Genomic DNA, 12,219 nt, shown 5'->3' on the forward strand with positions numbered 1-12,219 from the left:
TGTTTATCCTTTTTACAGTGCAAATATTTGTAAGAAAAATTATAATATAAAGTGAGCACTGTACACTTTGTATTCTGTGTTGTAACTGGAATCGATATATTTGAAAATGTAGAAAAGCATCCAAAATATTTAATACATTTCAATTGGTATTCTATTGTTTAACAGTGCGATTAAGACTGCGATTAATTTTTTAAATCACAATTAATGTTTTTGAGTTAATTGTGTGAGTTAACTGCGATTAAGCAACAGCCCTATATTAAAGTCGATAAAGTGCAGCTACTTTCCTGAGAGTTTCTTCTGCTCTCCAGATCTTCAGCACAGCGTGCAACCGTTCCGAGGCAGACAGTTGTGGCTAGTGGCTGGATCACAGAGCTACAAACCAACGTCTATCCCTGACTCTTTTTGATTCAATACATATAAATTTGGACAAATCATCTAAACTATCAATACATCAATTCCCCCTTCTGTAAAACAGGAATAATGATACTTGCCTGCTTTTGTCAAGCCCTTTGAGATCTTCTGATGAAAAGAACCCAGTATTTATTTTCATTTGTTTTATGTTATTAATATAATAATCCCCGCAAATGACTGGGAGGGCCATGGTGAATAAGCCAGTAAGAAAACTAGTGCAATGCAAAAGATGTAATCGTGCCACACAAAATGCACTTCACATGGCTGGTTAAACCTACTTTATTAATTTATTGTGACATATGGAGTTTTCTTTTAACCAGTGAGGATTATGCTTCATAGTATAGCATAGCACTACTGCAGAGATAAAGGGATTTTAGTAATCTAATACTTCACTATAGCGCTCTGGGTGCCATCCTGGCCCCACTGAAATCAATGGCAAAACCTCCATTGACTTCATTGGTGCCCGGATTTCACTCCTGGTATTCAATCTTTGCTGGGAAGTGGGGAGAGCTTAATATCCTTGATGTAAATGCAAATTAGCAAGGGGCAAATATATTGCTTTCTCCAGGCTCATGATCTTAAAAAAAAAAAAACAGGTTAACATTTTTTGATCTTCTGCAATTAACTGCAAACGCATCATCATGCTATGACCTCTGACGCAATAACGTATTGAGTCACCAAGTGCCAAATCTTAAAACCTTTACTCAGCTCTGACTATGGCAAAACTTTCACTGAAGTCAGAGGGATTTTCCTTTAATTTAGCAGGAATGAAAAAAGGGACGTCAGGATGTGGCGCAATAATTGTGACAAATGATCAGCGGCCGCTCGCAGCTGGGCCGCTGCGCTGCCTTTTGGCCACGCTCTCGCTCATCTGTGCCGGCAGTGCTGGCTCTGCGTTGGTTCTAACAGAAGTAGAATGGAATGGGCTGGGCTGGGCGGTACCAGCAGTCACATTTGAACAGAGAGCTCCTGACAACTCAACATGACCAGGAAAAGGAAAGGGTTGGTATTAAACGTCAGTGTGTTTGCTTGGGTGCTTCCAGCTATGGGCCTCATCTGATGTCAATGGAAAGACTCCCATTGACTTCACTGGGCTTCAGATCAGGCTCTAAGGCCCAGATCCTTTAGGCACATCCATGGAACTTCCATAGAAATTAATGGGCTTTCGGCATCTAACTACCTGTGAGGGTCCATTCCCATACGTTGCTGGAGAGCGACCTTGCGCTGCACTTTCCTGGTGCTAAACCGGCCTGAACTTCATCTCTGAGACTTTGTAGGAGTAGTAAGCCCCTTTGCCTGTTGCCCAGATGACACTATCTGCGTAGCTCTCATGGGGCCCCAGCAGGTACAGCCCGTTCAGATTGGAACCGTGACACTTGTTGTACCACCAGCCTCCCTTGTACAGCAGAGCACAGTTCCCCGAATGCATATCATTGTCATTGTCTTTGGTTGTAAACGTCATATTTCTATGGCCCGACAAGGAATCACCTGTTAAAACACCGGAAGCAAGAACATGATTGTGTGTACAAAGCACTGTCAGGTTCCGATAGATGTCCTGCTCGCCTGAATGTGACTATTAAGTAACAGGGATTCTCTATTCCACACTTTGACTCGACAACTATGGTTCCTTTTGTTTAATACATAATGTGCCTCTAATAGCTCCTTTTCCCTTCCCAAACAATATTTAAAAATAGGAGGCTAGCTGTGGGAAAAGACCTCCGACCCAGCAGGGCCTCACTTTATTAAGTTCCCCCAAACCAAACATCCTCTTTCTAGACTCTGGAGGACCAAGAATTCTGAGTTCAACTCCAGTTAACATTCTGATTTCACAAGTGTGGTGAAAACATCATGCCGATGGCCTGCGTTGAAATGTCACATGGACTTTCTTCCCGCCTCCCCTTTCAGGTACTCTCTGAGTTCATAGAATCATAGAATCATAGAATATCAGAGTTGGAAGGGACCTCAAGAGGTCATCTAGTCCAACCCCCTGCTCAAAGCAGGACCAATTCCCAGCTAAATCATCCCAGCCAGGGCTTTGTCAAGCCGGGCCTTAAAAACCTCCAAGGAAGGAGACTCCACCACCTCCCTAGGAAACGCATTCCAGTGTTTCACCACCCTCCTAGTGAAATAGTGTTTCCTAATATCCAACTTAGACCTCCCCCACTACAACTTGAGACCATTGCTCCTTGTTCTGTCATCTGCTACCACCGAGAACAGCCGAGCTCCATCCTCTTTGGAACCCCCCTTCAGGTAGTTGAAGACTGCTATCAAATCCCCCATCATTCTTCTCTTCTGGAGACTAAACAATCCCAGTTCCCTCAGCCTCTCCTCATAAGTCATGTGCTCCAGACCCCTAATCATTTTTGTTGCCCTCCGCTGGACTCTTTCCAATTTTTCCACATCCTTCTTGTAGTGTGGGGCCCAAAACTGGACACAGTATTCCAGATGAGGCCTCACCAATGTCGAATAAAGGGGAACGATCACGTTCCTCGATCTGCTGGCAATGCCCCTACTTATACAGCCCAAAATGCCGTTAGCCTTCTTGGCAACAAGAGCACACTGTTGACTCATATTCAGCTTCTCGTCCACTGTGACCCCTAGGTCCTTTTCTGCAGAACTGCTACCTAGCCATTCGGTCCCTAGTCTGTAGCAGTGCATGGGATTCTTCCGTCCTAAGTGCAGGACTCTGCACTTGTCCTTGTTGAACCTCATCAGGTTTTTTTCGGCCCAATCCTCTAATTTGTCTAGGTCCCTCTGTATCCGATCCCTACCCTCTAGTGTATCTACCACGCCTCCTAGTTTAGTGTCATCTGCAAACTTGCTGAGAGTGCAGTCCACACCATCCTCCAGATCATTAATAAAGATATTAAACAAAACCGGCCCCAGGACCGACCCTTGGGGCACTCCGCTTGAAACCGGCTGCCAACTAGACATGGAGCCATTGATCACTACCCGTTGAGCCCGACGATCTAGCCAGCTTTCTATCCACCTTACAGTCCATTCATCCAGCCCATACTTCTTTAACTTGGCGGCAAGAGTTGGTAGAACTGCCAGAGATACTCTGCTTTTGATGGTTGTTCATGATACCTCCTTTGTACACAAGGTGCAGGATGGGCCCCAAACTTACCTGCAGTGCCTGTAAGAAATTTTCCTAGGTTCAGTCTGTATTTGTCAGATTGTCCTGAAATGCTGAAGGTCTCATAGTGGGCAAAGGATTTATTGTTTTCCACATCACTCAGATCGACACGAAGTTCACAAGTTTCTAGAGGCAAAACGGAAACAAAAATGTCAATCACTTTCCATTAACGTTCTGCCTGATCTTTGTAAGGAGGGGTTGAGACATGGAATACAAGCAGATGAATCACTTTATGTATCCTGTCTCCAAGGAGATGGTTTGGCAAAGAACAAAAACCAGAAAAAAATCCATCGTGATTTTGTTACCAAAGGATGTTAACAGGTGGATATTGTCATTCCCCAGCCAGAATTCCGTCAGCTGGTTCCCAAAACCCTTCTTGTATGAATCCCAGTCACGGAAAAAATCCACCGAACCATCTGCGCGTCTCTGGAAAACCTGCAAGGAAATGAGAGGGTGCGAGGTGGAAGATTGCACCACGATTTCTATCCATCATAAAACAGCTGCCTGACATACCATTACTTCATACCTGCTCATGCAGCCACTACACTTCGCATTCACGTAATGCTTTCCAATGTATCTCCCTGCAATAGATCCTGCTCTACAAACATGGGCACCACTACCTTCATCTGTAGAGAAGGAGGAGGAGGAGGCTCAGAGTTGCAATGTGACCTGGCCAAGTTCAAAGAGTGACTCTGGCTCCCATCAGCTCATTTAACTGGGCAAATCCATTTCTATCTACTTCTTTTAACTGCACGTTAGATGGATGGAGCTAACTCTTCAGGCTAGGAAGTGTTGCAAACCCCCTCTTAGCTGGTAACCTCTCTGCTCCATGGCCCATCTCTCTTTCACTCCGTGGCCTGAAGAACATAAAAACCCTTCAGTAGTTGGGATATGACAGAGTTACGGCCTTGCAGTCTTTTGCCATCACATAAGGGTCAATCACACCTCGGCCAGGCTGTCCGGTGTTGACAATGCTGTGTAGGCAATGTGCTTAACCTCTGGGGATGTCTGCACGGTTCCAGGCAAGACTCGAGCTAGCCATCCGAGCTCAGACCTTGGGGGTCCAAGCTGCCACCAGAGCCGCTATGTCTCACTGCTAGTTGTAGTGTGGTGGGAGGCTCGTTCCCAGCTACTGTGTAGACATACCCTGGGAGTGCCCACACCTCCTGGGCTGATGTAAGGAGTGACCAGCTCCAAAGGGAGCCAGGTCAGCAGATAAAGGAAGCCCATTGTAGCCCTCCCAGCCACTAGAGGGAGACATGGTCACATGTACTAGGCAGGTTATTACACCTAAAGTCACCTGTAGAGTCTTCCAGGCTAGACAAGACCTAAATAGCAAATGTGAGTAAACCAAAACCTAACAAATAAGGAAACTTCCAGGTTTCTACAAACCCAGTTTCTCCTCTTTGAACTGATGGGCTGGCCTGGATATGAAATCTGTGATGACATATTTGGGGCATAATTGGATGAATTATTTCAGCTCTGTCTCAACATTTCCTCAATTTAGGATGGATTTACACCTGCCAGCAAGTGGCAATCCTCGCACCTCTGATTAAAATCAAACTTGTTCTCTATACCACCCTCCTCCCCGCCACACTCCCTCTTACTTACAATCCAGCCTCCACCATCTGTATCCATGTCACAGAAGACAGTGATGGAATCAGCAGCAACTCCTGGGTAGATGGCGTACCAGCCGCTCAGCGTTCTCCCTTTGGCTAACAGCTCCTTGCAGTTTCTGGGTCCTAGACAAAATGGAAAATTAAACATGCATTGATTGAAAGCGCGGGACTGGATCTGATCGGGCAAGGGATGGGTGAAGAGTCAATGCGATCTTGGGGCCTTCAGAACTAAAAGCAGGCCCTGCTACGCTTTGAGCTAAATGGTCAAGGCCCCTGACACCAGACCCCTACTCCTATCCTGTGTGGCTCGGGCACAGAAGGGGACCTGTGACACGCACTCGCCAGGGGGTTAACTCAGCAGAGTTTGCGCTTTTTTAGACAGCTGATTTGTTTCATCTCTTTTCACTAGGGAGAGGCTGTGCCTGGCCCTGGCAGGTGAGTAAGGGCAGGGGAAGCACCTGGACCGTCATGCCCTACTCCTAAGCGCCGTCCCTGCCCCCCTGCTCCCAGAGCAAAAGGGCTGCTCAAAGCTAATGCCAACAGTGTCCACAAAGGGCATGGAGAAGAGTGGGGTTACTCTGCCACCCATCAGTGGGAACAGGCTGGCACTCCCACCCAGGCTGGAGGAGCGTCCAGGAGGCACCTTTCACAAGGGCATCAGGGACTGCTCCGGCCACCTTAAATAATATCATGACTTAGTGGGTCTTTCCGAACTATGACTCAGTCTGTGCCTTGAGTCACTGTCGTACTGGGGCAGGGGAGGCGGCGTGGGAGCAGTAGTTCCTACACTGAAGAGGGAGAAGGAAATGTTTTGGTAATAGGTTGTTTTGTTTTGAAATGGCGGCTATTTGAGAGGTTAACCATCCTCCTGAAGGAGATGGATCGGAGACAGACTGCAGCTCACAGGTGCCTGATAACAGAATGTATCCCGTGGCTAACACAGCTGCTACGGTCAGTTAAATCATTCTTCTGCCATATGGAAGAGTGGTTCTTACCTGTTGTTTCTGGTTCTCCGGGCTCTCCTTTCTCTCCTAAAATGGAGCACAGGGTCAAACCCTTGCATTAGTTGGAGATCACACACACTCTAATCTCAGCACTCATGGGGTGTCAGCCTGTCTTGTTGCAGGAAAATACCCTAATGCCCTTCCAACATCTCCAGAGCTGCATGAATTTGGCATTGATGGTACCATACAGAATATGAGGGCAGAAGAGGGGGATTACATTTAGAAGTGTGTGAAGTACATAGACATTTTTTTAAAAAAAGTTAATATTTGGGGGTTTATTCTCCGTTTGTACAAATTAATTCACTTGGGAAAACAAGATGAAAGTAGCTTGGTGCAGAATTGCTCCCGGCTGACTGTCCAGGGACTTCAGGCAGTCAGATGCAATGGGTAACATTTTCAAAAGCACATAAGTAACTTAGGAGCCTACGGCCCATTAAAAAGCAGAGCTGTCCGGAGCATGAGAATTCCATTTCGCGGCAACTTTGGAGGTTTTGAATTTTGGTTTCGTTCCACGTTAGCATGAAAAAAAAAACCTTTTGAAGTTTTTTTGTGAAAATGAAATTGTGTTGAGATGTCCATGTTCCGATCAAAACCTGAGCTTTTCTATTCGAGAAGGTTTTGGGGTACAAGGCTCTCTAGTTACTTCTGACAAGAGAGACTCTCTCACACTTTACAGCCTGGTGGTTAAGACACTGGGATGTTGGAGAAGGGAGTTCAAGTCTCTTTTCTTCTTGAGTCAGGATGATCTGGGATGAAAAACTCTGCTCTTAATCAGCCAGAGAAGAGACTTGATCCTGGCTCCCCTACATCAGGGCTTAAATTCAGCTGGAGCTGTCCAGAGCTCTGCTCTGGTAAAAATGTCTGAGCCCCTGTGCCCCTTGCAGGGCTTCAGCCCCGAGCCCCAGTGCCCCCACCCCCGTGGGGCTAAGCCCCGAGACCCCCCTCTCCTCAGCTGAAGCCCGCAGCCCTGCCACTGCTCAGGGCAGAAGCCAAGACCATAACAGGGTTCAACAAAGAGCTAGATAAGTTCATGGAGGATAGGTCCATCAATGGCTATTAGCCAGGATGGGCAGGAATGGTGTCCCTAGCCTCTGTTTGCCAGAAGCTGGGAATGAGCGACAGAGGATGGATCACTTGAGGATTACCTGTTCTGTTCATTCCCTCTGGGGCACCTGGCATTGGCCACTGTCAGTAAGCAGGATACTGGGCTAGATGGACCTTTGGTCTGACCCAGTAGGGCCATCCTTATGTTCTTATGTAGAAGCCCTGAGTTCCCCCCACCAGCCCAGTGGCTGAACCCCCCTCTCTCCCGGGGCCTGGAGTTTTTATAGCATGTTGGGAGAGGGTGCATGGGGGACTCCGGGAAATAATCTATGAGAATATGAGCTCTGTCCCACATCACAGGCCAGTGCGATGATCACCAGCCTATGAGAGTCTTGCTCTCTAGAGAGCCCTGGCCCGTTTCTAAAACGTCATTTTGGGGAAAATATTCCAACCAGTTCTATTCCTTAGGCACTTCTGAAAATTGTACCTGATGTTCCTTCAAAACCCAGAGCAAGTTCTAGATGCAGACCGGAATAAGGGCAGCTACCTGAACCAAAGCAGTGGGTGGCTGCGAAGAAAGAGGAGGGTAAAACGGTATTTGTACCAAGCCTCAATCACAGTCCCCCTCATGTACAGGATTGGATTAGCTGAGCATGAATTCCTGTAAGTGCTAAGAAATATTTGTAAGTACACACAGGCCTCTGTGAACCAGCAGGCACTACAGAACTCTTGCACCTTACGTGCCTGGCACTGTGGGTATGTCTACACTGCTGTGATTTGCAGCTCGTGTAGACGTACTTGTGCTAGATTTTAGCTTGCTGACAATAGCCGTGAGGATGCAGTAGTACAAGATTCAGGATAGGCTGCACGAGTTTGCACGACCCCTCTGGCTACATACTCACATCTGTAGCTTAGCCCCCATAGACATAGAATATCAGGGTTGGAAGGGAACCTCAGGAGATCATCTAGTCCAACCCCCTGCTCAAAGCAAGACCAATCCCCAGACAGATTTTTGCCCCAGATCCCTAAGTAGCCCCCTCAAGGATTGAACTCACATCCCTGGGTTTAGCAGGCCAATGCTCAAACCACTGAGCTCTCCCTCCTCCCATGTGTTCACTTTGGTTGTTAGCAAGCTAGCTAGATTAAAGCTAATGTGGGTACAGCTACATGAACTGCAAATCACACCTCCGGCTGCAGTGTAGCCATCCCCTGTATGTCATTAAAGTACAGAAGGGCCACAGCTTTGCAGTGAGAAGAATTATTTGAGATGATCAATCACCTTTCAGTCCAAGGAGGCCAAGCATCATCTTTTTTCTCTTGGTTAAACAGCGGAAAGATTTATCTGAAGTGCAACAATTTCAGTGGGGGGCTCAGAACTGAGCTTCTACTGGGGTAAAAGTTTTCACAGATGTAACCTGAAGATAAGCATGTTCAGAAGCTGTTACTGTGATGTAATCAAAGTGACTCGCTCTTTCTTGCTTTACCTTTCTCCCCTGCTGGTCCCATCTTTCCAGGGATCCCTGGAGCTCCCCGTTCTCCTACAAACACAAGAGAGTAAATATTCGACAGCGCCAGCCCTGAATAATTCAAACATACCAACTAGAAGTGAACTGAATCCCCACATCTGCCATTTCTGATTTGACTCATGAGGCTGCAACTTAGAGTCCAGAGAGAGGATCCTGCCATTATCAGTGGCCAGTTGGGGTATCCATCCCAGAGAATGTCTCAGACCCTGCTTCCACTAAGCCTTGTCATAGCTGCTATCTGAGTTGCACCCAGCTCTTAGTTTTAACAAATCTCTCTATATCAGCGTTTCTCAAACTGGGGTCCGTGAGGGTACTCCAGGGGGTCCGTGGGCCCTGCTGATCAACTCCTCCCCCTCCCTCAACTTCTCCCCCTCCCTCCCAGTGCCTTCTGCACGCCGGGGAACAGCTCTTCAGTGCTGTGCAGGAGGTGCTGGGAGGAAGGGGGAGGAGCGGGGATGGGATGCGCTCGGGGCAGGAGGCAGAAAGAGGCATGGAAGAGGAGGGGCCGGGCTGGAGTGGGGGCGGGAAGAGATGGAGCGGGCGTGGGGCCTTGGGGGAAGGGGTGGAGTGGGGGGCTAGGGGATCCGTGAAAATTTTAAAATCAAAATGGGGGTCCTCGGGTTGCTCAAGTTTGAGAACCGCTGCTCTATAGGGTCAAATAGTTTATTGGCATCTGTGAGTCCTGGCAGATCGATCTGTAACCACAGGTGAGGGAGGAGGTCAGTGTGTTACAGCAGCAGATAGCGGCACTGGGCCCTTTGGCTCCTGCTCTATCAGCTCACACTCTTAACTCTGGAGATCCCTGGTGTGCTGGCCAAGGTGGTGGCCATCAAAGATACACAGCTGGCCTCCCTTCCACAGCAGCCCACAGGCTACCATTGTTCTGGCCAGAGGAAAAAGAAATTGACAATGTTTCAGAGCCAACTTCTTAGCTCTGGCCCCTCAATGTGGAGTTAGAGACTTGCATAGTGACCAGCCTGCTTGAGGCACCTTTTCCTGTTGGGGACTCATAAGGATCTCCAAGGGCTGAACTATTATCACATCAGTCATTCATTTTTCTGCCATCCAAAGCAGAGTCTCCCTCCGCCCCTGGGCACATACCTCTCATTCCTGCAGGTCCAGGGTCACCTTTGGGCCCCATGGCACCAGGAATCCCAGGGCAGCCTTGGAGAACAGCGAGCTTCTCTGAACCACTGAGACCCACTATTTTCACGTCTGGAGAAATAAATGACATGTGAGAAGGTCCATAGGATTGAACCATTCTGCAGATCCCTGAGAGAAATAAATCCTGCAAATGAGAATCTCCACAAGCTAGCTTCCTTTTCCTTTTCCTTTTCTAATACAAAAACCACAGCCTCAATTTGAGGAATTAAGAGGCTATTTAAAATGTTCATGGATTTGCATGTATTAAATTAACCACCAGAAGAGACCAGACAGCAGACACTGGAGAACCTCAACAAAGATTTTCAAGTGACACTAAAACTGGTGGAAAGAGAACAGAAGGACTTGTGGCACCTTAGAGACTAACGAATTTATTAGAGCATAAGCTTTCATGGACTACAGCCCACTTCTTCGGATGCATAAAACTGGTGGATTAGCAAGAATCTGGGTGAAAACTAATCACGCTGCCATGTGACCTGGATAGATGACAGCAGTGGGGCTGCAAGCAACAAGAGAAGACTCAAGGCTTGTAAATGTGAAGTCAGTGGGAGTTTTCTCATTGGCATCATTAGGAACAGGATTGTACCCCTACAGTTGGGGAGAGGAAATCAAGAAAGCTACACAGGATGTAACCAAGCAGCCTCACCTACTGCCGCAGCCATTGCTTTCACCTTGTCTTATTAATACGATCCCAGGGACTTTTTCCTACAACCATGTACTGCTGCAAGAAAGGGAGGTAACCAGGGTTCAGGAGGCTGGGAAGAAAGTATCTTTGAGCACTCTTAAGAAGTGTGAAATAAGGGAACATTTGAGAAATGCCAAAGTATTGTGTGAATTTCCATAAACTTTAGAGACTTTCTGACTTTCACATTAATTCCAAAGATCTGAATAATATCTCCCTAGGAGCAAACCAAAAGTAGCTATGGGTAGAGGTATCTATTCTATTCTAGTTTACTTCTTATATCAGACTTATTCTGTTCTCTTCCTTACATCAGATCTGTTCTATTCTCACTTGATATCATGTGCATCATATTCTGTTCCTTTTATTAGGCCTATTCTATTCTATCCATCATATTCTATTCCTTGTATCATCTCCATCTCTGTAGTATCTGAGCTCACTGGACAGAATCAGTAGAGAATGGAATACGGCAAGATTTTCATTTCATCAGATTATTCTTTAACTGGAGAATGTTGCTGTTCGAGGACTGCCGAAGAATAAAATCAGGGCTGATGTAATAAAAAGCATCTCATCTCGTGAATGCCATTCTTCTCCAGTCTAGTAGCTGGGGGTTTCACAGCCCCTCTGCTCTGTCTCATACTATGCCATGGAACAGCCCAACAGCAATGGAAAGGCATTAGTTATACAGTGCAAATGTGAGCCGTCTTGTTTCTTGATTAAAAGTGATTTAATTAAGGAAGAAAATTAGAAGGGCTAATCTTAAACTTCATATTCTGACTGATGAGGAATTCTGTGCTTTCTAAATTCTGCATCTTAAAATGGGAACCAGTCAGATCCATGTTGTTAAAAGGTAACAGGTTTGTCTGTGACTCACCTGGGCAGGTGTCTTGAACCTCAGAAACCACAGCTGCTAGACAGAGTAAGGCGAGGAGGGTTTGCTGGACAGCTCTCCCCATGGCTGGTGCTGGTCTCTGCAACGGCAGCTCCACTCGTCTCCTCATCTTCATGCTGTGTTAGCATCTCAGCCCTGGGAGCCTTTCATATCATATGAAAATACAAGAAATAAACTCCACCTTGGAACTCTAATCTCCCTTACACCCCAGTTCCCACGTTCCAGCTGGAAAATGGCTTCCCCTTGGCTTGTTGTGCAGACACTTTCCCAACTTCAAGAATCTGCTAAGAAAGTTTCCTGTCACATTGTACCTCCTGTGTGACTCAGTCAATAGTTTGGTGCCAGTGGTCTGCTTCCCATTAATTTTACTTGCTTTCCTGTAAGTGTCGGTGTCAGCAATTCTTCATGTAACTCCTTTATACCAAAGAGTTGAGATTATTTTCCAGCTAGAGCTTCATTCCACGGATGTCAGGGCGGAAGATCAATCTGGCCAAGAAAGATATGTAATTATTTTTCTTGACAGCCTAAGCATTGCAAAATCTCTGAGAGGATGTTTACACCTGCTCCAAGACAGTGGCGCTGTTAGATCATTAGATCCCGAGAAAGGATTTCACAGGGTTGAACACATCTGTTCATATCCTGGTTTTTACTTGCTACCTAGTGCTTTACACAGTGAAGAATTGCAGGTTTGATATTGTTGTAGTCTTCAGAGAGATCTCAGTTCTAACTACTTGTTTGTTGTTAAAT

The 12,219-nt window shown here is 46.6% G+C and overlaps 1 protein-coding gene across 1 annotated transcript; it reads right to left on the reverse strand.

Annotated features, from left to right (window-relative positions):
- Positions 1-674: 674 nt before the first annotated feature.
- LOC101945092 (ficolin-1-like) lies at positions 675-11,727 on the reverse strand. Its single transcript, XM_024111586.3, has 8 exons — positions 11,455-11,727; positions 9,842-9,955; positions 8,699-8,752; positions 6,162-6,197; positions 5,159-5,289; positions 3,853-3,982; positions 3,539-3,673; positions 675-1,899 (listed from the first exon to the last, which is right to left on the reverse strand). Exons 1-8 carry the CDS (start codon positions 11,585-11,587, stop codon positions 1,652-1,654), a joined length of 981 nt encoding a protein of 326 aa, XP_023967354.2. The 5' UTR covers positions 11,588-11,727; the 3' UTR covers positions 675-1,651.
- Between the last annotated feature and the right edge of the window lie 492 nt (positions 11,728-12,219).

This window comes from Chrysemys picta, chromosome 18 (genome assembly GCF_011386835.1).
Source record: "Chrysemys picta bellii isolate R12L10 chromosome 18, ASM1138683v2, whole genome shotgun sequence".
In the NCBI taxonomy this organism is placed as follows: Eukaryota; Metazoa; Chordata; order Testudines; family Emydidae; genus Chrysemys; species Chrysemys picta.

Bases quoted from the DNA above. Each gene is read 5' to 3' on its own strand.
- LOC101945092 (XM_024111586.3), bottom strand. From the start codon at position 11,587: ATGAAGATGAGGAGACGAGTGGAGCTGCCGTTGCAGAGACCAGCACCA. The intron at 6,198-8,698 runs GTAAAGCAAGAA...GCTCCATTTTAG, and splicing joins GGGACCAGCAGGGGAGAAAG to GAGAGAAAGGAGAGCCCGGA. The intron at 3,674-3,852 runs GTAACAAAATCA...TTTTGCCTCTAG, and splicing joins CCACCTGTTAACATCCTTTG to AAACTTGTGAACTTCGTGTC.